We start from the raw sequence: 26,422 nt of genomic DNA, 5'->3' as shown, positions 1-26,422 counted from the left end.
ATCTTGGGTGCTGGAGCTGCGCAGGGTCGGGGCTTCTCGGACCCCAAAGCACTCACCAGTGGAGGACACGGTGGGCTTGCAGTAAAGATGTCGTGCAGTCTTGGCGATCGTCGGTCCCTTGAGGTCTCGTCGCACTCACGGTTCTCAGCTTGGCTGTAGAGGTGAGTAGAGGTCAGAGGTGCCAGGGAAGCCGGGTCTCGTCGAGCTGGGTCGTCGGATTCGTGATGAAGGACTTGTAGCAGACCGCAGTGTTCTTTAGGATGGTGCCTGCGGATGCAGGGTGACTACTCCTTAGCCACAAGGGAGAATCTTGAAGAAGAAATCGTGAAGTCCTTTCGAAGAAAGTGGTATCTTGATTCCAAAGATGATCTAATTTTAACAGGGGGCCCGCTCCCATCTTTATACTAAAAAAGGGGGCTGACCCGGTGACTAGGTCCTGCCTATGGGTGGGACTAGGTGGGGGGTGGTTACACCCCTCAGCCATGCCGGACTTCCCCAGGCCAGGGGCTGGTGTGCCCCTGGAACTGGTTCAGACCGGCCTATGCGTAGTGAGCACCGGGGTGCCACTCAGCAGTCACCTTCCTGTAAAGCCCTGCCTACCCAGGATACACAAAACCATGTCTGGGACGGTGCTAGCACCGCCCCTGACAGGAAACCCTTTGTCCAGGCTCCCCTCACTGGAAGGACTCCCAGCTGCAGGGGGTCAGACTCGTGTCTGTGGTGGCAGCATCCATTTTGTGGAGCTGAGGCTTCAGTTAACTTTAACCGGGGTTCACAGTTACATACATGTCGTGTCCCTCTAGAAGGGTGGAATGCTAACCCCGTCGCCAGAATTGGCGAGGGGTTAGTATTCCAATTCGTATGACACCTTACTCGACATGTTTTGATAAAGCAATACCAAAGATAGCATTTAACCGCGAGGATTATAATGCACTTAAGAGTATATGGTATGCGATATCATGGAACAGCTATTAGGACTTGATTCCGCAAGCTGCAGACAGGCTCAGCTCGTGCCAGAGCACCATCTCACACGATTCCCAGCACTCTGCCTTCAGGATTGTCAAGGCCTGCCATAGGAGTGACTGATAGGAATCTGTGTGTCCATTTTAGGGTTAGGTATAGGTATACTACACCTACAGCAAAGGGTGATTACACGACTTTGCCCCAGCTGTCATGCAGCCAGTTGTGTCAAATTTAGGAGGCCAGCCAGGGGTGGCATAATACATGCTGCAGCCCCTGGCAGCCCTGGGTACACCTATGCCCTGAGTTACAGGGTCTGATAAGGTGGCCCAGTACCAATTGGTAGATGCACCTAGGGTACATGAGGTAATTTAGAAAGAGAACAGCCAGGCTGTGGGTCTGATTGGCAGGCCCACAGCCAGAGAAAGTCGTAAACCAGTGAAACAAAAGCAAAAAATCTGGGTGATCATAGGATTGCAGACCCTACTCTCCTACAAGCCCTACATGCCAAGAACAGATACATACTGGTAAGTTGCATATTCGGTTCGAGGCATGTGGGCTGCTGAATTCATATCTGTGCATAGAATACATAGCAGTCCCTCCATTAGCGGCGGCCGCCTGTGCCAGCTGCAGCAGTTTGAAAAAGTGTTTTTAGAACAGCCTGCCCTACAGCTGCCTGCTGTTTGGAGTGCACATCAACACAGTAATGTTTTGTAAATGTGTGTGTGGTAGACCATGTGGCTGCTCTACATATGTCTTCCAAAGGAATATTTCCAAGGAAAGCCATGGAGGCCCCCAACTTTCTGTGGAGTGGGCCCGCGGTGGAATGGTGAGAGTACGCTTGGCTTTCAGATAGCAGATCTGAATACATTTAACGATCCACCTGGCTATACCAGCTTTGGAAATGGGGTTACCTTTGTGTTGTGGCGCAAAGGCAACAAAGAGTTGTTTAGTTTTTCTAAAATCCTTGGTCTATCAATGTAATACATCAGGGCCCTTTTGACGTCAAGGGTGTGGAGCATTCTCTCCGTCAATGACTCAGGATTTTGGAAGAACACAGGTAGTTCGATAGTCTGGTTGATATGGAATTGAGACACTACCTTAGGAAGGAATTTAGGGTTAGTGCGAAGCACCACCCTGTTAGAATGAATTTGAATGAATGGCTCTTGGATAGTTAGTGCCTGGAGCTCACTAACTCGTCGCAGCGACGTAATCGCTATAAGGAAAGCCACTTTCCATGTCAAGAATTGAATCTCGCAGGAATGCAGTGGTTCAAAGGGGGGACCCATCAGACGGGTGAGGACCACATTGAGGTTCTACTCAGGAGCTGGTGGAGTCCGCGGAGGAATGACTCGTTTGAGTCCTTCTAGAAAGGTTTTAATGGCAGGCACCCTGAAGAGTGAGAGGTGCTGCCTGTTTTGGAGATAAGCAGCCATTGCGGATAAATGTATACGAATGGAAGCATAGGCCAGATTACAGTTGTACAGATGTAAAAGATAATAAATGATGTTCTGAATAGATGCATCTAGCGGGTTAATGTTGTGGTTTGCACAATAAATGAAAAACCGCTTCCACTTCGCCGCATACCATGCTCTTGTGGTGGGCTTCCTTGCCTCCCGGATGATGTCCATACAGTCAGGAGGTAAGTTGAGGTAGCCAAACTCTAAGACCTCAGGAGTCAGATCACCAGGTTGAGCTGTTGCGGATCTGGATGCTGAATGTCGCCATGGCTCTGCGTCAGAAGGCTGGGCGTGAGGCGCAGCCTCTGATGCGGTACCACGGACAGTTCCAGAAACGTGGTGTACCATGGTTGGCGAGCACACGTTGGAGCAACCAGGATGAGAGTCATCGAGTGCTGCTTGAGTTTGCGTGCCACCAGCGGTATCAGAGGTGCTGGGGGAAAAGCGTACGCAAATTTGCCTGACCAGTTCATCCATATCGCATTGCCTTGCGACTGTGGGTGTGGAAACCTGGCGGCGAAGCTTCGGCATTTTGCGTTCTCCTTTGTGGCGAACAGGTCTATCTCTGGATGACCCCACCTTTGGAAGTACGGGTGGAGTACTGATGGATGCATCTCCCGCTCGTGCATTTGGTGGCTGTACCTGCTGAGCAGGTCCGCCATCCGATTGTCCTTGCCTGGGAGGTGTTCTGCCATGAGGAAGATGTTTCTCTGAATGGCCCACTTCCACATGCCCTGAGCCAGATGAAACAGCTGTGGAGAGTGTGTTCCTCCCGGTTTCTGAATGTAGTACATGCCGTCATGTTGTCCGTCCGGATCAACACAACCTTGTTGCACAGATGTACCTTGAAGGCCTTTAGTGCCATGAAGATTGCCATCAGTTCCAGAACATTGATGTGCATCTTTCGTTGCTGTTGTGTCCATAGTCCCTGCACAGCGTAATGGAGTACATGAGCTCCCCATCCCTGGAGAGAAGCGTCCGTTGTCAGGATGATCTGTGGCACAGGCTCTTGAAACAGTCGTCCCTTGCAAAGGTTTCGTGGATTCCACTAATGCAGAGAGTTGTATGCCCGACCGCTCACCAACACTAGGTCTTTCAACTGTCCGCGAGCCTGAGTCCACTGACGTGCTAAGCACTCCTGAAGCGGACGCATATGTAGTCTTGTGTGCGGGACTATGGAGATGCAGGAGGCCATCATGCCTATCAACTGCATGAGCACTCGCGCTGGAAGCGAGTGTTGGGGTTTGAATCGTATCAGCGATTGAATGCTGTTGACCCTCACTGAATTCGGCTGTGCTGTGGCTGCCAAAGTGTTTATTGTTGCACCCGGATACTGCCGTATGTGGGCGGGTTGGAGGTGGGACTTCGGGTAATTCAGTGAGAATCCCAGAACGTGAAGAAGGTGAATGGTGTGGGACACGTGAGCGGCGCACTGCTGGGCTGACTTTGCCTGGATAAGCCAGTCGTCCAGATAAGGGTAGACGTGAATGTTCTGTCTCCTTAGGTGCGCTGCCACTGTCGCCAGGCACTTTGTAAACACCCTGGGTGCCGTGGTGACTCCGAAAGGCAAAACCTTGAACTGGTAATGTTAGTTTTGGATGGTGAACCGGAGGTATTTTCTGTGTGACTGGTGCAGCAGAATGTGAAAATACGCATCCTTTAGGTCTAAAGTCGCGAGGAAATCCCCTTGACTGAGCAACGGGAGTACTTGCTGCAGGGTCAACATATGAAAGTGTTCCGATAGAATGTACTGATTGAGGGGTCTGAGGTCCAGGATGGGTCTGAGGGACCCGTCCTTCTTTGGTATCCAGAAGTACAGTGAGTAAACTCCTGTGCCTCTTTCTTCCACAGTCACGAGTTCGATTGCCCTTTTTGCAGCCTGACTATGACCTCCTGCTGCAATAAGTGCAAGTGCTCGTTGGGCATAGGACGGTGTCTGGGGGGCAAGTTGGGTGGAGTGGATGTTAACTCCAGACAATAGCCGTACTGTATGAGCTGTGTGACCCACCTGTCTGTGGTGATGGTTTTCCAGACCGGCAGGAACTGCTGAAGTCTCCCCCCGACCGGTGTTGTGTGGTCGGGGGGCAGTGACAAGGCGTCACAGTTTGCTGGTGGCAGAGGATCTGGAGTTGTTGTTTCCACGACCCCTGCCCTTGGCGCTGTTACCACGATATCCACCTCGACTTTGTTTGGTGTATGTGGACTGCGTGTTGCCTTTGTAGTACTGCGTGGTTTGGGAGAGCTGGCCTCTGGAAACGCCTCTAGTGCTTGAGCGACGTAAAGACCCACCCCTGAATTGCTGGGACTGTAAGGCCCCCATGGACTTAGCAGTTTGTGTCCTTCTTAATCTTTTCCAAGGTGGTGTCAACCTCTGGGCCAAACAGATGATCTGGATTTACTGTTTGATTAAGAATGGTGGTCTGTATCTCTGGCTTAAACCCCGAGATTCTGAGCCAGGCATGTCGTCTCAGCATGACACTAGTGTTGACAGCCCTGGCTGCGGTGTCAGCCGCGTCTAGTGCACATTTAATTGAAGCATTAGATATTAGCTTCCCCTCTTGAATAAGCATCTCAGCTGCCTCCTTGTATTCGTCTGGCAGGTGCTGCAACAGGGTCTCCAGTGTGTCATAGTGTGCCCAGTCATACCTCGCTAGAAGCGCTTGCGTATTGGAAATGCGCCAGATATTGGCCGCTTGTGCTGCCACCCTTTTCCCTGATGCCTCAAACACCTTAGACTCTTTGTCTGGGGAAGGAGCATCACCCGTTGTCTGAAAATTAGCCCTCTTCCGGGCATTTGAAACGACAAGAGAGTCCAAAGGCAACTGTTCTTTAATTTAAGTAGGATCAGTAGGCGCTGATTTATACTTCTTCTCAATCCTAGGGTTTATCACCCTGGCTCTGGTAGGCTCCTTAAAGATCTCCCCAGCATGTTTTAAGACACCTTTCAACATAGGCAGAGTCTTGACAGTTCTCTCGGAGACTGAAAAGGTATCAAAAAGAAAATCCACGTCAATGGGGTCAGCATGGAGCTGGACGTCGTGGTTCTTAGCCGCCCGTTCAATTAGGGCATTGAACGCTGCTGAATCCTCCGTAGGTGATGTCTTCACAGAAAAAAGTTGAGTGCCTGTGGCAGAATGAGGATCCCCTGGGTCAGCACCAGCAGCCCAGGGTTCATTGGTATCTACAGGGTCTGTGTAGACAGGATAGCTGTACTCATCCTCATCATCGCCCTTCCCAGCGTCCACGTCAGAGTAAGTGGGCGAGACATTATGGGCAGGTGGAGAAAGTGGTTCCACAAGGACATGAGTCGAAGCAGAGTCCTTCTTTTTCTTCAAAGGAATCTTGCAGGACTCCATCGGTTGTTCCGGGGTAATTTTTTGCTTGTGGAGGGAAAGTCTTCCCATTTCGGCATCAAAGTGTTCTTGTTGTTCTTCTACTGAAGATTGCCGATGCTTCAAGGTGGGAACCACCAGCGTCGACTTCGGCACCGAGGACACCTTCTCGGGCACGCTGGCGACCATTCTAGGGGTGAAAGCCTTCGGCGCCACCTTCGGCGGCAACGTGAAGTGAATGGGCGTCGACGCTTTGTGAGGCTTTTCGACTGGCTTCGAAGTTGGAGGATCTCTCGGACCGACAGCCTAGGTCTTCTCCTTGATGCGCTGTAGGGAGTCCGTCACTTGCTTGGTGAAAGCGCCGGACGGCCACGCCGAGTCAACGGGATCCTTCGAGGCACCACTAGGCGTGGACTCTCGGGGTGCGCCGCTCTTGACCTTGTCTTGAAGACGCGGAGTCTCGAGAAACTTGGGATCACCGAGTCCTTTATTGGTGTCGACCGCCTTCGGCGCCGATTTACTCGGCTCGACCACCTTGACCTTTGTCTTCGGCGTGGCAGACTTCGTCTCGACGCCCTTGACTTGAGCCTTTGGATCGACAACACCATTCTGCTTCTTCGGCGCCGAGGGCTGCGAGGCCTTGGATCCGACCAAAGTAATGCGCACTTTCGGTTTCGAGGGGGGCACCAGTGCTGTTGCTTGCGTCGAGACCGTTGGGTTTCACTTTCGGTTTCGATTTTGCAGGTTGCGGCTCAACAGTAATGTCCGTAGCCGAGCCCGAAGGCGGGGCTGTAGAACCCATTGTAAGATCTTGGGTAAGGCCTAGTGGCGATCCCTCGACCTGAGCCTTATGAAGCGGTACGGCCCCAGTGTCAGTGCGGGGTAGCTCATCGCTCGAGCTATCCTCCATGGCCCCAAAGGCCCCGTCGTCCCATACCTCGTCGACAACTTCTTCAGCTTTGAACATTTCGGCGTCCGCGTCGTAGTTGTAGTTTACCTCAGACGCGGGATTCGACAGGTTGTCACCGATTTCCCAGTCAGCTTCCTCTTCCGACATCCCCGGCATCGAAAATGTCCACAGGCGCCGGTGAAGTGTGCTGGACGTCCTGGTGCGCAGCGCGTCGATGCTTAAGCGTCTTCTTGGACCTGAAACGGGAACAAGCCATGCAACTGGCTTCATCATGGTCCGGCGACACACACTTGTTGCACACCGGGTGGACGTCGATGTGGGGGGACTTTGAGTTGCAGACGGGACATCTCTTGAACGGACATCGGTCCATGATGAATAGTCGATAGGGTCTGAGGCGTTGACTGGGCCTTCCGCGCCGAAAGCACGCGGGTGTATGGAATCCGGCTCGGAACCGAGTTGGAAGAGTTAGGCACCGAACGCAAGACTATACCGACGAAGAAAACTAAAGACCTTTTGGCCTTAAGAAAGTTTATCGATTCCGACTAGAGGGAACCAATATACATCCGAACCCAATGGCGGAAAAAAACAATCTGAGGATGGAGTCGATGCCCATGCGCACTGTAGTCCAGGGGAGGAGCCACCTATCTCGTGATACTTCGAAGACTCTTCCAGGACAACAATGTGCGATCATCCGGACCCAACACTAGGCGGCGATCTATGCACAGATATGAATTCAGCAGCCCACATGCCTCGAACCTAGTGTCTGCTGCATCGTCATTAACAACTGTCTCAATACTAAAGGAGCTGTCGTCTTCAACAAGGGTTGTCATCCACAATGATCTTCACTTTTGTCAACAAGGCTTGCACCATAGGTAATAATGGAATGTCATCGATCACAGAGGCTTATTCTTCATAGCTCATGAGGATGACCTACAAGTCAACAGTGAGTATAGTAATTCAGGAATATAGATAGCTAGAGTTTTGCAGTTTTTCTTTTTGTTTCTTAGCAGGTTGGGGTTTCATCTTTCCTGGCGAGTTTTTAAGTATGTCCAAATCACGGAGAACTGACTCTACGGGGAGGAGGGTGAGAGCATGGTGAATCTATGAAAGATACCAATATTGGATAACTGTAGTTACAGGTAAGTAACTTATTTTTTTATCCAGTATTAAGGTATCTTTCAAGATTCACATGCCTGAATCAGAGTAGCAAGCAGTATACCAAAAGTACTGTCGTTAGCAGATGGTGGGAGACAAGTGTTCGTAAATTCCCAAACTACATCCATAACATTGAAAACAACTGTAATGATCAAGCCGTGAGAAAATCAAGTCATTTTAAAAGAGACATTTGAAGAAATCAAACATGAATAAATTATATATAAATATATATAAAAAATATATATCTGTCCTGAAAGCAAATTAACACATGATCTGTGAAACATAGGAGCATGAAGAAATGCGTTACTTACCTGTAACAGCAGTTATCCAGTATTGGTGTCTTTCATAGATTCACATGCCTGAATCATTCCCCGTCATCGAGACGGGAGCCTCCGGTACATAAAAAAGTAATGTCCTATAGACATACATAGAGAAAATAGGCCTAAGGGTCTCCCCTTAGCAGCCTTTCCTTGTCCTTATGTAAAAAGGACCAAACTCTGAGTCAGCCAATCAGCTCCGACCTCCCTCTAGAACCTTCCTGGGAGGAGCCTCAGTCCCTCCGATTTTCGTACGCACCCAGCTAGGTAGACGTAGTATTGTTAGAGAGGGATGTGAGTCCTTCCAGGGGAGGCGGGAGGGTTGCATGTGAATCTATGAAAGACACCAATACTGGATAACTGCTGTTACAGGTAAGTAACGCATTTCTTATCCAGTATTAAGGGTGTCTTTCATAGATTCACATGCCTGAATCAGAGTAGTTAGCAATAAGATATGCACATTAGTGATGCCAAGATGCTCTGTAGGCATGTTAGACAATATACATATCATCAAATAACATGGAAAAAATAGCGTAAGCAGAATCTTACCATAACAAAGAATGTGCATACCTGGATGGCGGGATGTAGGAAGGCTCACCTCACTGAAAGAGATGGCGAAGCACCGCCTGTCCCACTGCTGCATCCTTCTGGAGTTCGAGATCCAGGCAGTAGTGTTTGGAGAAGGTGTGCGGTGACTTCCATGTCGCCGCTCTGCATATGTCCAAGATTGGCACTCCAGCGAACAGTGCTGCTGATGTTGACACTGCCCTGGTGGAATGTGCAGTTACGTGATCGCTCAATGGCCGTCCGGCCTGGTCATGGCAGAATGTAATCGCTGAGGAGATCCACCTCGAGATGCTTTGTTTTGTGAGAGGCAGACCCATTCTCGGTCTGCTGTATGCCACAAACAGTTGTGAAGATTTTCTGAAAGTCTTGGTTTTATTGAGGTAGAACTTCAGACATCTCTTGAGATCTAAAGAGTGTATGGCTCTTTCAGCTGCGTTGGAAGGGTTCGCAAAGAAAGACTTAAGGACTATCGGTTCATTGAGATGAAAGTCCGATGGCACTTTTGGTATGAATTTAGGGTTCGGTCTCAGTACCACCCTGTCTTGCCTGAACTGCATAAATGGTTCCTGAATGGACAGAGCCTGTAGCTCGCTCACTCTCCTTGCAGATATTAAAGCGAGCAAGAGCACCGTTTTCCACGAGATGTACTTGATGGATGCTCGATGAATAGGCTCAAAAGGATGTCTCATGAGTTGGTTGAGGACCAAATTGAGTTGCCACGTTGGAGGAATCTTCCAAGGTCTGGGGAAAGATCTATACAGACCCTTTAGGAATTGTTTGATTAGTCTACTGGACCACAGAGAGGGTCCTGTGAAAGTTCTGGTGAACCGTGAGATAGCTGCCAGGTGAACCTTAATGGACGCATGTGCCAGTCCTGACTGTGCCAACTGCAGGAGGTATAGCAATACTTGTTCAGGTGTGATTTGTAGTGGTTGCAGGCCCTGTGCTGAACACCAAATGCAGAATCTTTTCCATTTGAGAGAGTAGGTTTTGTTGGTACTGTCTGCTCTCGCCTTTGCCAATACCTCTCTGCATTCCTGTGGGATATTCAGGCTACAGAACTCTGTCTTCAGGAGCCAGGCCGATAACCTGAGCGATTGCAGGTTCGGGTGTTGGACTTGCCCGTTGAACATCGTCAGGAGGTCCGGATGTTGTCGTAGACGAATCGGTGTCCTGATGGAGTCGAAGCAGATCCGAGAACCAGTGTTGTCTCGGCCAGAACGGGGCAATCAGGATCAGGGTACAGGGTTCCGCCTTCATCTTCCTGAGAAGCCTGGGGATCATCGGAAACGGAGGAAAAGCGTACGCAAACACGCTGGACCAGCCGATGGAAAAAGCATTTCCCAGTGACCCCTGTTGGGGATGCCAGCTTGCGTAGTTTGGGTATTTGGCGTTCCCCTTGGTGGCAAACAGGTCGATTCTCTGGGCTCCCCATTGAGAGAAGATGTGGGACAGAGCGTTGTCGCTGAGCTCCCACTCGTGGGAGAGTGATTGTTGTCTGCTCAGGGCGTTCGCGATGGTATTGTCCCTGCCTGGCACATAGTCCGCTTTGAGTGTGATCCCGTGCAGGACAAGCCAGTTCCAGATCTTTTGCGATTCACGTGATAGAGTGAGCGAACACGTTCCTCCCTGTTTGTTGAGATAGTGCATCGTCGTGGTGTTGTCCGTTTTGACGAGCACCGGGGAGTTCTGGATGCGTGGCAGAAAGGCCTGCAGTGCCAGATACACTGCTCTGAGTTCCAAGAGGTTTATATGGAATTGTTTTTCTTGAGTGTCCCACTTGCCACTGATCCGAAGGTCCTGGAGGACAGCGCCCCATCCTTCCAGGGAGGCGTCTGTGGTGACCACCAGAGGTGTTGCCGGAAGGAGAAACGGCAGTCCTACTGTTAGATTTTTGCGGTGCTTCCACCACTCTAGACTCCTTGATATTTTCGTTGTGATTCGTACCTTGTCCTCGAAAGAGCCAGTACTTTGAGTCCATTGGCTCGCGAGAGCTTCCTGCAACGGGCGCATCCTGAGTCTGCAGTGAGGGATGAGGAGGATACAGGAGGACATCATGCCCAGGAGTGATGTGTAGGTCCTGACTTTTAGGCTCTTCTTTGCCGCCACAGCCGTGGCGAGAGATAATATCTTGTCTGTCCTTTCCTTGGAGGGGAAGGCTCTTGCAGACTCCGTGTCCAAGGTCGCCCCGAGGAAGGTAATTCTTGTGGATGGGATAGTGCAGGATTTCTTGAGATTGAGGGTTAATCCTAGCCTCTAAAAAAGATTTGTGCAGGCGCTGGAGGATTCGGCTGCGCCTTTTGCCGAGGGTGCTTTCACCAGCCAGTCGTCTAGGTAGGGGTAGACTTGGTGACCCATTTGACGCAGGAAAGCTGCCACCGGTGCCAGGCACTTCGTGAAAATCCGCGGCGCTGATTTGAGGCCGAACGGCAGGGCCTTGAATTGATAATGTTGTCCTGCACCCTCGAACCTTAGGAATTTTCTGTGGCACTGGAGGATGGGGATGTGGTAGTAGGCATCCTGGAGATCCAAGGATGTCATGAAATCTCCTCTTTCTAGAACGCCCAGAATTTCTTGAATCGTCACCATCCTGAATGATTGGCTCCGTAGGAAAGCGTTGAGTGCCCGGAGATCCAGAATGGGCCGCCATTTGTTCTCCTTCTGGCGTACAAGAAAGAAGTGGGAATAAAAGCCTTTCCCTCTGAGGTGCGTTGGAACACGCTCGATTGCCCCCTTTGTCAGCATTACAGAAATTTCCCGGATCAGCAGGCGGAGTTGTTTGTGTGCCCGTCTGCGTGGAGGGGTTTGTGGAGGAATGGTGGTGAATTCCAGGGAATGGCCGAATCTTATAATTTGGAGAACCCACCTGTCCGTGGTGATGTGCTGCCAATTGGTGAGGAAATGGGTCAGTTTTCCTCCAATTTGCAATGAGGGACAGGGTGGCTGGACTGGCTAGAGTAATGGGTCACTGGCGGCCGCCAGTGCCCCTCTTTTGATTATTTCCTCTGAAGTTTGATCTTCCGTAAGAAGACTGACGTCCTTGTTGTGGTTTGTGTTGGTATTGATTTTTGTTACTGTAGGAGTGTAGGACCTGTTCTGATAGGAACCTCGATAAGAGGACTGACCTCTTGATCTGTTTCCTCGAAAGGACTGGTTCCGCGTTTGCAACGTACCCAGTGCCCTGGCAGTATCGGTGTCCTTCTTTATGGTTTGTAGTGCCTCATCGATCTTGTCCCCAAACAGGTGTTGGCCGTCGAAGGGCATGTCCAGCACCTTTGATTGTACTTCCTGTCGGAACGACGTCGCTATGAGCCATCCTTGACGCCGCAGGACTGCAGCTCCAGCAAGTTGACGAAAGCCGGTCATGGCAGCGTCAATAGCACAGTCAATTATTTCCGCTGCTGACGTTTGACCCTCAACAAGTAGAGCTTTGACTTCAGCTTGGACAGTGTCAGGCAGTTCCGCCAAATATGGGGCTATGTCCTCCCAGAGTTGGCGATTGTAACGCCCCAACAGGGCAATGGAGTTGGCCACCTTGATGGCCATGGCCCACGTTGTAGTGAAACGTTTTCCGATTGTATCCAACTTCCTGCCCTCTTTGTCCGGGGGAGCCGACAGAGGGGAGGAAGGGTTGCGCGAGTTCTTCTGGGCCGCCTGTGTGACCACTGAGTCAGGTTTAGGTTGTCCATTGAGGTAAGCTGCTGCCGTAAGCGGGGCCTTGTATTTTTTGCCCAGGCGTGGAACCACGGCAGGAACAGAAGCGGGTGTTAGCATGAGTTTCTTGCCTTGCTCCCATAGGAATTCTATGATCGGAATATATTTCGTTGACTTCTGTGTCTGCTCCTTGAAGTCGTGAAGGAAGCATTCAGTTTCCGTCGATTCCATAACCATATGGAATCGTTTAGCCGCCCTCTCCACAATTTTATGGAAGCCGCCAATGTCCACAGGCGGCGAATCTGCGTGGCGTGGCTGTGGTGAAGCTGGGGAAGATGCGACATACTCATCTTCCTCATCATGGGCAGAGTGTACTTCCTGGACCTCTCCTTCTTCCAATTCATCCTCGTCGTCCTCTTCGTCCGACGACACCACCACCTGAGGTTGGATTCTATCACGGTGGGTTTGAGGAGGAGGTTGAGACTGTTTTGGTAGTGACGATGACGCCGGGTCATTTACTGCAGGCGTCTGATTGCCACTTTCCGAAGTGGACGGTTCCGGAAATCGTTGCTTGTAATCTTGTATAAGGTGTTTCAAGTCATTGACAATAGAGACCGGTAGGCACACCATAGTGGTCGTCGCCGGTGCACTCGTCGACGGCGAGCCCGCCGTCGACGTCTTCGATGACTTCGTAGTCGACGTCTTCGCCGTCGATGCTCTCGTCGACGCCTTCGACGTCGGGATAGTCGACGGTGTCGTCGTCGACGGTGTAGTCTTCGTCGTCGACGACGATTTCAGCAGTATCACAGAGGAAATAGGCCTACCTGCTGACGATGACGATGGTGTTGTCGTCGTCGACGGCGAGAGTGACGACGCTGAGGTCGTCGACACGGTGGTAGTCACTGAGGTAGTCCTCTGGGCATGTCTGGTAGAGGCAGGCTTCTTAAAAGTCTGGGAATCTTTTACAGACACTGAAGATGTCGTAGATCTTGCCTCTGAAGACTTCTTATGTGCCTTCCTAGGAGGAGTGTATGATGGGCCAGGTGAAACTACCCTTGGCCTCTTCTGAGAGACTTCGGAGGTTTTAGAGAGACTACCCACTGAAGATTCCAGGTTGTCTCTATCCTTAAGTCTGTCAAGCCAGATGAGAAGGCGACCTCTGTCCCTTACGGTCTTTTTAGGGAAAGACCTACATATTCTGCAGCTTTCAGGGACGTGGTCCGGATAAAGGCAGTATAAGCACAGGTCATGCTTATCATCCACATGGAGCCTTTTCTTCCCACATGAAGAGCAGGCCCTGAAAAGGGCTTTCTTCTGGGAGTCAGACATTGTCAAAGCAGTGAAAAGAAGCACTTACTGCAGACAAAGTGGACCGAAGTAATTCCTGAAGAGAATGTAGAGTGAAGATCACTTCCAAAGGTAATCAGATGATTTGTAAGGAATCCTGAGGAGAGCTCAGGCTGGAGACTCCCTAGCACAACGTGCTGTAGAAAATCTGAGGGACTGAGGCTCCTCCCAGGAAGGTTCTAGAGGGAGGTCGGAGCTGATAAACGGACTCTGAGAGTTTGGTCCTTTTTACATAAGGACAAGGAAAGGCTGCTAAGGGGAGACCCTTAGGCCTATTTTCTCTATGTATGTCTATAGGACATTACTTTTTTATGTACCGGAGGCTCCCGTCTCGACGACGGGGAATGATTCAGGCATGTGAATCTATGAAAGACACCCTTAATACTGGATAATACTGAAATTACTATAACAGCACAGAGAGAGAAACGATAAAAAAGACAAACTTCAAAGAAAAAATTATAGGAATCTGTTCAACCTCTGCATCTTCCTGTTGTGCAGATTGAAGACACTAATGCCTTGTGAACGTGTGGACATTTTTCCATGTCGCAGCACAGCAGATGTTTTCCAGAGTCACTCCAGCAAACAATGCTGTAGAAGCTGCCACAGTTCTGGTAGAATGTGTCTTGGCTTTCCTCTATAGAGGTTTGTTGGCCTGTTCATGGCAGAAATGAATAGCAGATGCAACCCATCTGGCGATTGTAGCTTTTGTCACTGCAGTTCCAAGTGTTGCCTTACCATAGGCCACTAACAGTTGATCTGAACTCCTGATATCTTTAGTCTTCTGTAAACCGCGCTTAACATCCAAAGAGTGTAATGCTCTTTCAGCTGGATTGGATGGATAGATTCAGAAAGAAAGTTCTTAACCTCACTGGTTCATTCAGGTGAAATTGTGACAGTACTTTAGGGATGAATCTAGGATTCGTTCAAAGGGTTACATCGTCCTGTAAAAAGGGTTCCTTAATAGTGAAAGCTTGGATTTCACTAACACTTCTTGCGGAAGTCAGAGCAAGTAAAAGAGCGACCTTTCAAGTGAGGAATTTAAGATCAGCTTAGTGGATCGGATCAAATGGACGTTTCATTAATTGCACTAGAATGTGTTGATTTCCCACTCTGGAGGGGGTGCTCACACCGGAGGGAATGCGTGAAAAAGTCCTTTCATGAATTGTTTGACAAGTGAAGACAAACCGAGAGAAGGAAGTTTGGCGCATTTTCTGAATCTGGAAAGAGCAGCCAGATGGACCTTGACCGATGAAAAGATAAGCCCAGATTTGGCTAGAGAAAGCAAATGGGGAGTATTTGTTCCGCAGGAGCTTGAATTTGTTGAACATTCTTAGCTTCGCATCAACAACAAAATCGCTTCCATTTTAGGCAATAAGTCTAGATTGTGCTCTGAGCATGATGTTTAGCCACAATCTCATGACAGTCTTGCAAAATGTTGAGGTTCTTGAACTCTAAGAAATCAGGAGCCATGCGTGCAAGTGCAGGGACTTTGGGTCCGGATATACCACTTGGCCTTTGTCCCATGACAACATCGTTGGTGTTGGATGAAGGGGAATGGGCTTGGTTGGAGCCAATAGCAGAAGTTCCTGGAACCAATACTGCATGGGCCTTTGGGGAGCTATCAGAATTCAATCAATCTTTTGTAAAGCGCACTACATACCCGCGAGGGTCTGAAGGTGGTGGGAGGGCGCTACTGATCGAACAGCCAGGTCTCGAGTATCCTCCTGAAGGTCAGCAGGTCTTGGGTCTGTCGTAGGCTGAGTGGGAGGGTGTTCCATGACTTGGCGGCGAGGTGGGAGATGGAACTCCCACCGGTGGTTTTTCTTCGGATGCGCGGGACGGTGGTGAGAGGTCGGCGGAGCGTAACTGGCGGTTGGGGATGTACAAGGAGAGCCGTCTGTTGACTAGGAGCCAGTGCAGGTTTCTCAGATGGGGGGTGATGTGGTCGTGGCGTGGTACATTGAGGATCAGTCGTGCTGAGGCGTTTTGGATGCATTGTAGTAGTTTGATGAGCTTGGTAGGGGCTCCCACATAGATGGTGTTTCCGCAGTAGAGTCTGCTGCTGACTAGGGCCTGGGTGACTGTCTTTTTTGTATCTGTCGGGATCCATCTGTAGATCTTGCGGAGCATGCAGAGCGTGTTGAAGCAGGAGGAGACTGCGTTGACTTGCTTGGAAATTGAGAGCGTTAAGCAGAGGATGATTCCCAGGTTGCGTGTGTGGTTGGTGTGTGTCGGGGCTGCCCCCCAGTGCCGTCGGCCACCAGGAGTCGTCCCAGGCTGAAGGGTTGGAGCAGAGGATGAGGACCTCCATCTGGTCAGAGTTCAGCTTCAGACGGTTGGTCTTCATCCAGTGTGCGACAGCCTTCATTCCTTCGTGGAGGTTGGCTTTGGCGGTGATGAGGTCCTTGGTGGGGAGAGGATCAGCTGAGTGTCATTGGCGTAGGAGACTATGATGAGGTCGTGCTGTCAGGCTACGTGTGCAAGCGGGTCATGTAAATGTTGAACAGCGTCGGGCTGAGGGAGGATCCCTGGGGTACGCCGCAAACTATCTCGGAGGCTTTGGAACCCGATGAGGGAGGCGGACGTTCTGGCGTCCGGAGAGGAAGGAGGTGGTCCAATCAAGAGCCTGGTCTCGGATCCCTGCAGCGTGGAGGCGTGCGCGTAGTGTGCAGGGTCAGACTGTGTCCAAGGCGGCATAGAGGTCTAGGAGGAGGAGTGCTACGGTCTTGCCGTTGTCCAGCAGGGTCCTGATGTCGGTGGTTGCGATGAGGGCAATCTCGGTGCTGTGGTTGCTTCGGAACCCTGACTGGGAAGGGTCCAGGATTCTGTTTTCTTCGAGGTATTGGGTTAGCGGTCTGTTGACTGTTTTCTCGATGACCTTGGCCGGGAAGGGGAGTAGAGAGATGGGCCGGAAGTTCTTGAGGTCTCTTGGGTCTGCCTTAGGTTTTTGAGCAGGGAGTTGTTTTGGTGTGTTTCCAGAACTCTGGGAAGGTTGCGGTCTCGAGGGAGAGATTGATGACGTTGCTCAGGTGGGGTGCGATGGAGCTGCTTGCTCTGTTGAAGACGTGGTGCGGGAATGGGTCTGACGGAGAGCCGGAGTGGATTGTGCGCATGGTCTTGATGGTGTCAGATGGCCACACTGGCCCAGGCTAGCACGGGGTCGTGGTCGATGGTGTGCGGAGGGTCTGTTTTGCTGTCTGTTGGGGCTGTCTGGGTGTTGAAGCCGTTGTGGAGGTCTGCTATCTAGCGGTGGAAGAAGGTGGCCAGGACAAGAATATTTGCTTGGACTTCAGGCCTGAAAGTCGTGGCTTTAAGCCACCCCTGGCGTCAAAGCACTGTTGCTCTAGCAAGTTAACGGAAATTGGTGTTAGCAATGTCCAGTGCACAGTATCGTTTCAGAGGCAGCACGTTCACCTTGCAATAGGATTTTTCTGGCCTCCTGTCTATGGTCTTTTGGGATGAGATCAATTAGACCCGCCATATCGGACCACATTTGCCGTACATAACGGCCGACAATCGCTAGAGCATTAGCAGCTTTAATAGAGGCAGCTGCCATGGAGGAAACTTTCTTGCCTATGAGGTCCATACGATGTCCTCTTTGCCAGGTGGCGTGGTGACAGGTGTTGCTGGATTCTTTGATCACCGTTGAGCGGCTTGTGAAATGACGGAATCTGGTTGTGGATGACTTATAAGACAAGATGGGCTATTTTCGGGTGCACAGTATTTCTTCTATACGCGAGGAAGCACTGTCGGGATGGATGCAAGCGTCTTCATTATTTTAACACCCTCCTGCCAGATGTAGTCTATGATGGGAATAGAGCGTGTGATTTTTCTGGATTCCTCCTTAAAATCCTGTAAAAAAAAAAACAATGTCTGTTCGACAATAACAGGCAGGTGGAATCTAGCGCCCACCCGCTGCATCAAATTATGAAAGCCCCAATGTCCTCAGGAGGAGAATCAGAGGCGGAGAAGGCATCAGAATTACATAGTCGTCCCAGGGATCCGGAATGAGAACATTATCAGGTAATTCGCCCTCCTCAGTCGTCAGAGGAGGAAGTGTCATGCTGTACGTGTTGGAAGGATTCGAAGGATGAGCAGGTATAAAGGGTGCATCAGACTCAGGTAACAGATCAGGAACCACAGCTGGTGGGGGTGGATTTTCTGAGACAGCCTGCTGAATGGGAAACCTTTGACGGTAATCTGCCAGCATAGCTTGAAGATCCTATATCCGCTTTGGAGGAAGAGGACTCCTGTTCCTCTGGAGTGGCTCCCGTCTGTGGAACTGATATCCATGAAGTGGAACCCTCAGGTGTTCCTGATATTATTGCCTCTCCTGAGAATTGTCATAGTAGTCATCTTGACATTTGATGCTAAGCTCAGAAGGATCATGAGCTACGCCATATGGTCCGTCATCCTGGTCATAATCATAATCTTCTATGTAACTTTCTAAAAGGTGTGAAGGCAGAAGCGGAGAAACCTTACTATAATCCTGTAGGGATTGTTGTGGAAGGGGTCTTTGAAAAGTCTTGAGTTGTGAAAGCCCAGATGACGGAGGCGTCGATGGTGAAAGAACAGTAATCACCATTGACAGGAGCTAGTATATCAGTCGCCGGTGGGCTCTTCGTTGGCGGGCTCTTAGTCGGCGGTGTTGTTGTCGACGGTGTCACAGACTTAGTCAATGGTAAAGTCGCCATAGACGGTGATGGCTTCGTCGACGTTGCCGTAGTCGATGGTATCGACTGTGTAATCGCCGACGGAGGCTTTGTTGATGATTTTTGTTGGCAATGATTCAAGGACAGACTTAGGTCTTGCCGTGATCAATATTCTGGTAGACAGAATAGGTGACGGAATGGCCATCGTCGAGATAGTTGCTGTCGACGATGGGGCAGAGGAAGTCACACAAATCGTCGTTAAGACATATTTAACATGTCTTTTACTCACGGTTTTAGTAGAAGAGGCTTTTATAGACTCCTTGACCGCTGTAGAGGTTGGAGACAGCTTTGACCCAGAGGAAAGCTTAGGTGACGTCTGTAAATGCTCAGTGACATCATGGGAAGATTGGAGTTTTCTTCCCTCACTAGAAGAGCTGTCAAGTGATCTAGCTCTCCTGCTAGAAGTGGAGGCTCGGTCCTCCTCCTCAGCTGAAGAAGATTTAAGCAATAAAAGCAGTCTTGCCTCCCTATCCCTAAGATTCTTGCTAGGGAAGGTACGACCGATCTTGCAGTGTTTGGCCTCATGCTTCAGGTAGAGGCAATAAAGGCAATCCTTATGTTAGTCATCAACATGGACCCTTTTTTTTTTAATCGCAGGTTCTGTAAGGTTTGAACAGGGCTTTCCTGTCAGACATCTTTCTGAAGAAAAAAACTGAGTGGCACTCAGGGATACTTCCTTCCACATGACGTGCGGTAAACATCTGAGGAGAACTGCCTCTGCTGAGTGTTCTAGAGGGTGTTGGTAGCTGATTTGTTGGAGCAGACTTTTGGTTCATTTTACTATAAGGATGTAGATAGGCTACTAAGATTTATGCCTCAGGCTTTTTTTCTTTTTAGCCTATTTATTTATGGCACTACTTTTGTATTTTACCGTGGGACTCCTGCCTCGGCGACGGGAAATGATTCAGGCAAGTGAATCTACGAAAGATACCCCAATACTGGATAACTCTAGGACAGGGTTATGCGCAGTTCCCACAGAAGGTGGTCGTATGGGGGTATAGTGACCCCAGGGATAGGTGGCCCATTGGCTACTCTCCTAATTTATTTAGAAAGTTTTATATAGCGCGAACAAGATCTTTGCAGATATCAGAGCGCTTTACAAAGCGGGGAATACAAACATGAGGGTGCATAACAGGCCATTCGGTATAGCGCAATTGTAGATAATAAGTGGGGTGGGGTAGGTACATGAGGGAGCATGGTAAAGCAGGTACATTAATAATGCAAATAATACGTAAGTGTGAGCATAGACAGTCAGGTAAGTAAATAAAAAGTAATACAAATCATCGAAGGGATCAAATAATACAAGCAAATAATACAGATCGGTGCAGAGACTTTAAGAATCCACGTTAACAGATCAAGTGTATTTGGCTATGAGGATAGCTTTTACTTCTTTCTTAAAGAGTGCGATGGAGGAGATGAGTCTGGTTTCAGGAGGGAGTGAGTTCCATATCCTGGGTGCCATTCCTGAGAAGGAGCGTTTATACGTTTTTTCCTTCCGGAATCTTCGAGGTTTTAGCAGAAGATTATTTGTGCCTCTAGTGTTTCTAGAACCGCCAGAGATTGTCAGCTTCTGGGTGAGGTATCCGGGTGAGCTCAGGTGTACAGCCTTGTGTGTCATTCAGGCGATTTTCAAATGTATTCTGGCTTCAAAAGGCAGCCAGTTCAGAGATTTAAAGTCAGGGGAGATATGAGAGTGCTTTTTTGACCCAGTGATGAGTCTCGCTGCATCGTTTAGAGAAGCTCTTAGGGGTGCGGTAGAAGTTAGAGGGAGCCCGCAGAGGGTTATGCTGCCGTATTCTATTCGAGGGAGGACTAGTGCTTGTACTGCAGTTTGTAAGTCTTTGGCTGGGAGGAAGTGTTTAAGTTTCCTCAGGGTATTGATTTGGTAGTTCGCTCCTTTAGTTGCCTTGCTGATATGGTGGTGTAGCCAAGTTTGAGTGGTGGAGATCTTCGCGGGAGGTGAGATCAGAAGGAACTCTGTTTTCAGAGCATTGAGTTTGAGATTATTATCTGCAAGCCAGGATTGGGTGTTTCTGATCATTGAGTTCAGGAGTGCAATGTCTTTGGGGGATTGTAATTTGAGATATAGTTGGGTGTCATCGGCATACATGTGAAAGAGTACATTGGATGCTTGTAGCAAGGTGGTGAGAGGTTCCATGACTAGGTTGAACAAAGTTGGGGATAGGGAGGATCCTTGGGGGACGCCTAACGATACAGGTATTGGCGAGGACATCAGGTTGTTCTTGAATTTCTGCGTCCTGTTGTGTAGAAAGGACGTGAACCACTTGAGAACAGTCCCAGACAGACCCATTCTTGTGTTTAAAAGTTCAAGTAGCTTCTCATGTTTAACGGTGTCGAATGCTGAGGAGAGATCAAGAAGGATGAGGAGGCAGGTGTCGTTTTGATCTAGGATTTGAAGGGCGTCGTCAATAATGTGAGTCATAGCAGTTTCTGTACTGTGCCCTGCTCGGAAGCCTGACTGATGAGGGTTGAGGAGATCAAACTGATCAATGTGTTTAGTCAATTGTAGTTGTGCGCATTTTTCCAGGAGTTTGACTAGAGTGGGAATATTGGTAATGGGACGGTAGTTGTTTGGATCAGATGGGTCGGCTGTAGGTTTCTTTAGTAAGGGAGTGACTTGTCCAACTTGGAGGGAGTCCGGGATGGATCCTTGTTGAAGTGAGCTGTTGATAATTTTAGTCCAAGTGGAAGGAGCAACGGGGTGAAGTCTTTGACAGCGTCAGCAGGGAGGGGGTCCGTGAGGTGATTGGATGGTTTCAAGGTGCTGAGCAATTTGCCAATTTCTTCTTCAGAATAGGTGTCAAAGGATGACCATGTAGCATTGTTTTTTAATTCAGTGGGTGCTATGCAGTGAGGTTTGGGGTAAAGGCTTGCGTCAATGAGGAGATCACTCTTTATGTTCTCAGTGTTTTGGATAAAGAAAGCAGCAAAGTCTTCACAGGAGGGTGATTCGCGCACAGTGCTGAGTGGTTGGGGTTGTTCCTTAGATTGTGTTCTGATTAGCTCAAACAGTTTTCTCGGACGGTTTTTTGCTTGGTCGAGCTGGAGTCTGAAGAAGGCCGATTTTGAGCGCTTTATTTTCCTGAAGTAGGCGTTTCTCTTTTCCTTCAGGTTTTTTAGGTGCAGTGCAGAGGGAGCTGATCTCCAGGTGCGCTCTGCCATTCGCATGGTTCTTCTATCCTCATTGAGACTCCCGTCGTACCATGGGTTGGAGATTTTAGCGGAGACTCTTTAACTGCATGGGTGCAGCCTCATTAATTATTGAGGTCATGGCGTTGTGATAGTGGTCAGTCAAGGATTGGACGTCCGTAGCGCCGGTAGGAGGGAGTAGAAGGTCGCAGCTGTTCGGGGGTAGGGTTTTTGGGTTGAGCTTTTTCAGGTCTCTTTTCCAGATTTTAGTCTTGGAGGATTGAACCGTGTTGAATTTGACTTTTTCATTGATGAAGAATGTGACAATATGATGATCTGACCAGTCACAAGGTTGAATGGACTCAAGTTGGATAGCGTCCTCTTTGGAGATAAGGTCGAGGATAGAGCCTTTCTCGTGGGTCGGGCTGTTGCAAAATTGAGTGAGGTCAAGGGCGTTGAGGAGATTTTTGAGACTATTTACCACCGCATCATTGTGATCGTTCCAGTGAAGGTTGCAGTCACCAAGATATATTTGGGTGAGATGTCGTCCGGAGTTGGTAGAGATCATATCCATGATTTGTTGGGCCAAGGTGAGGTTGTCCCTGGGTGGGTGGTAGATGCCGTGAAGAGAGCATATCGGTTTGCCCTCACTAACTATATCAAGGGAAATGTATTCACAGGAAGTTGGGGAGGGTAGGGAAGGTGCGGTGACTTTCATAACAGAAAGGTTGTTCCTGTATATGCATGCGATTCCACCACCTATCTTGCCAGCCCTGTCAAGTCTAATGATGTGGTAGTTGGGGGGAACCAGAATGTCCATTATAGGTGTAGAAGATTTCGTTAGCCAGGTTTCAGTTAAGATGATTAGGTCAAGGTCCAATGTTAAGATGAGATCAGCGATGGCGGAGGAGTGTCTAGAGGCCGATCTGCAGTTGAGGAGAGTGCATTTGAGACGGGGTGTGTCAGGGGAGGTAGAGGGTTCTAGAGTGAGAGGGACTTTTCTAAGGTTATTAGGGACGGAGATTCTGTTGCTTAGTGTGGGGGGTCTACGGGGATTTGAGTGTATCGTGGGAATGGAGAGGTGAGTGGTGGTTGTGTGGTTTAGGGGAGCAGGGTCGTATGTGCGGAGGAGGGTGAGTGTGTCGATGTCCGAAAGAGGGTTGCATGGGCGACGGGGGCGGTTGTTGCGATTGTGGACAGGGATCGCGGTCCAATGTGGGGGGTGTAGAGTGTGAGTCATCCGGAAGGATCGGGGGCAAGTTGGGAGGGGGGGTGGTGGTGTGTGAGGGGTGTCTGGGATGAGTGAGGAGTAGTTCTTTGATGGTGTGAATGTCTTCTTTGATGGTGTGCATGTCTTCTTTGAACTGGAGGAGGGTGAGCATAATATTGTCCAGTGTAGGATAAGTATTGGAGTTCGGGATGGGTGAGTTACTGACCTGAGTATTAGCGAGCGGGTGAGGGGGTGGGTTGGTGTTCGTGCAGGTCTCCGTGGCGTCGATGTACGTGTTTGTGTTAGAGAGGAGAGAGGGGTTGGGAGGGATGGGTGTGGATGAGGTAGGGAAGATGTTAGTGGTGTAGATGAGGGCATTGGTGGCAGGCGGAGTGAGCCGGGAGGATGTTGAGTATGTTAGTGGTGATGGGGGAGCAGGTAGGGTAGTGGGGGCTGAGAGTGGGGGTGGAAATGGGAATGGAGATGGTCCTGTTGTGGGGAGGGGGAGTTAAATTAATGGATGTGGTGTGTTCCGAGTAGTTAGTTAGAGGGTGGTAGTGGGGGCTGAGAATGGGGGGGGATAAAGGGCGGGATTTGTCGTTGTGTGTGTCGTTCTTGTGCTGAGCTAGGTTAGAGGGGTTGTGGGTGGGAGTTGTGATGTCAGGGGAGAGAGGAATGGGAGAGGTATGAGTGGGTGTTCAAGGGTTGGTGGTAGGGGGGCGGCTGGTGTATGATGGGGAGAGATTGGGGAGTGTGGGGTGGATACGGCAGGTGGGTGATTGACAAGGGCGCTGGGGGAAGAGGTGAGATGCGTGTCGTTCTGGTGCTGAGCTGGGGTAGGAGGGTTGTGGCTGGGGGCTGTGAAGTCAGGGGTGATAGTACTGGAGGAGATGTGTGGAGAACCGAGGATTGGAGAGGTGCTCTTTGAAAGTGGGGAACAGGTTGTCTATCAGTTCCAGGTTCCTGTCTGTGGATTGAATTAGGACAATCCCGTTATTGTAGATAGTAATGGTGGCTCTGCCTGGGAAGAGTTGGGATGGTGTGATGGAGAGAGTTAGGCCATGAGCGGATTTCCTGGTGGTTGAGACGGTGAGTAAGGCGAGGAACGCCTTTCTCCATTGAGCTCTGCGTGTGGTGTGGAAGATGATATCGATGTTCAGGGCTCCATTGACCAGTGAGAAGTAGGTGTCAGCAAAGGGGGTTTCAGGGTGGGACCTCAGGAAGTTGTGTTTAAAGCGTTTAGCGGCTTTTTTGGTGAGTGTGGAAGGGTAGTTGATTTTATGTGTGCTTGCCGATGGGATCCATGTTGGGATGGCGGTATAGGAGGGTATGGGAGGGTGAACGATAGTGATACACATGTGCAAACAAATGCAAACAGTAAGTTACATGGATCAAGTGACAGTAGTAGGTAGCCAATATAACCAAGATATAAGAGGTAGCAATCGGTGCAATCCAGGAATCAAGAGTGAAATGGGTGAAGCTTACAAAAAATGTACAAGGTATATGAGGTAGCAATCAGTGCATTACTGGCATAAAAGTGAAATGGGTGCAGCTAACAGAAATGTACAGTATACAAGTAGAAGTATAATACTGATGATATGCTGGAACAGAATATAGGTGCAAACAAAAGCTGCATGAGTCATAAATGACACTAGTAAGCAGCCAAAAATATATGAGGTAGCGATCGGTGCATTACAGATGAAGAAAAAGTGACATAGGTGCAGGGTACAAAAACTGTACAAAATACAGGTAGGAGTACAATACTGCAATAAAAGGCAATGCCCTTAAATCTAGTATTTAGGGGAGCCCTTAGCACCAGGAAATCAGATTCCAGTCAACCTAAAAAGGAGGACACCGAAGAGCCGCGAGAATCAACGACTGCGGAGAAGCAACTGACTTGGCGGCAACACTGCCAGCCTGTTTGCTGTTCCCGCTAGATGGGGCTAGTTGTCCCGTCTGCAGCTGCTGTGCTTCCATAAGTCTGGGAGGACTGGCTTCAACAAAGTCCCAGGAACTCCTGTGGAGTAGCAGAGCTGCTTCCTTGCATCCTGCAGGTACTCCAAAATAACTGAGGACTCTGGACCTCTGCAAACCCGAAACCAGAAGGCACAACCTGCACCTGTGCCCCCAGCCCGAGTTGAAGTGAGACAACAGTGCCAGCATGGTCCCCCGACCCTCCAGAGATAAAGCCCACCTTTGGTTTGCCCACAGCGGACTCGCCGAAACCACATGCAGCATCATTGTGCTGATCCCCCTCTACCCCAAGTGTGTCCAGTGATGCCTCAGAACACCTCTGCACCCAGCTGCACTGGTCCAAGGAGAAGAGGACCAAAGGTGTCCCCACATCTCCGAGCATCGAAAGACCCGAGCCCCCCTGTGGGTTCCCCTGGACTAGTTGCCCAGCCTCTTTCTGACCGGACTGTTCTACTGAAGTAAATGGGTCACCAGACACCGTAACGCACCACTGCACATGGACGCCCAAGAGCCTCCTGAGGTGATCTATTGGTGTGGCCTTGGACCTTGCCCTATACTCATCCTAAGTCCAGAAGAACAGTCCTGTAAGTCGCTGTAAAGTGCCTGAATGCAATACATGATTTTCCTCCATAGGATAACAAGACCGATTCAGAAATTACTTTTTCCATTCTTTAAAACTGTCAAAATTCAAAAAATTACTTACCCGATTCCAATGATCTTGGTATCTGAATTCATATAAAAGTAGGTGTGATTTTTATAATTTAATGCTGTATTTCTTTGAGTGTGGGTGTCATTTACTGCCTGTGTGCGCATAATAAATGCTTAGCACTACCCTCTGATATGCCTAGCTGCTCGCCCACACCAGCACAAAAGAGCATTTGTGGTGTCAATTGTGCCTCCGTAATCCCTATGGGATTTGCTTGCACTCGTTGCGCAGTGTAACTCTTTTTGCTCCACTACATAAAAAGCCAGCTTCCAACAAAAGAGGATCATCTTTATTTTTACTGCAAAACTAAGAATTAAAGTTCAAATTAGCATCCGTGATGAACACATTAACTCAGTTCGAAAGTTACTCTCACTAACCTGCATTTACGTAAGAGCAATCACCATCAACTACCATTAGATAGATACCAGCCAATCATTAAAGACAACACAAAATAGGAATTCTGCAATTTGCAATTTACTGGAATTGCGTATTTTAAATTAGCCATTAACCTACACAATACAATTGGAACTGCAATTTGTATTCTAATTAAATCTGTGCTAGAACTTACCTGGTTATATCATAGACCATAAGTGCTCCTGCCGCTCCTCTGTAGTAGCTTCGCGTGACAGCTCTAAACCGTTCCTGTCCAGCAGTATCCCAGATTTGCAGTTTAATTTTCTGGCCGCTAACTTCTATTATTCTTGTACCAAATTCAACACCAATAGTGTGAGGACAATCGGCCATAACTGTTAACATGAAAGAAGGCAATAAAAACTCAAAGAAATGTAAACATACCTTCCCATCAAAGGAAACATTTACATATTTTAAGGAAAATAATTCACAATACATAAAACAGGAAGATAAGGTCAGGTTTTACAAGGACCTGTGTAATTACAAATTTGGTTATAGTTCTATGGGTTGACAACATGCTGCAGACAGTCTTGGTTAATTAACTCTAAAACGTATAA

At 49.2% G+C, this 26,422-nt stretch overlaps 1 protein-coding gene across 1 annotated transcript in view; it reads right to left on the bottom strand.

Annotated features, from left to right (window-relative positions):
• RAB14 (RAB14, member RAS oncogene family) overlaps nt 1-26,422 on the bottom strand; it is a 221,149-nt gene that overhangs the window by 49,213 nt on the left and 145,514 nt on the right. The window contains exon 5 of the mRNA XM_086920985.1: nt 26,023-26,200. Coding sequence (XP_086777111.1) covers nt 26,023-26,200 — 178 coding nt within the window. The remainder of the gene's footprint in view (nt 1-26,022; nt 26,201-26,422) is intronic.

The sequence above is a fragment of the Lissotriton vulgaris genome, chromosome 5, assembly GCF_964263255.1.
Source record: "Lissotriton vulgaris chromosome 5, aLisVul1.2, whole genome shotgun sequence".
Classification (NCBI taxonomy): Eukaryota; Metazoa; Chordata; class Amphibia; order Caudata; family Salamandridae; genus Lissotriton; species Lissotriton vulgaris.
Note: the sequence above shows the minus strand (reverse complement) of the source record. Positions and strands in the feature narration are given on the sequence as shown.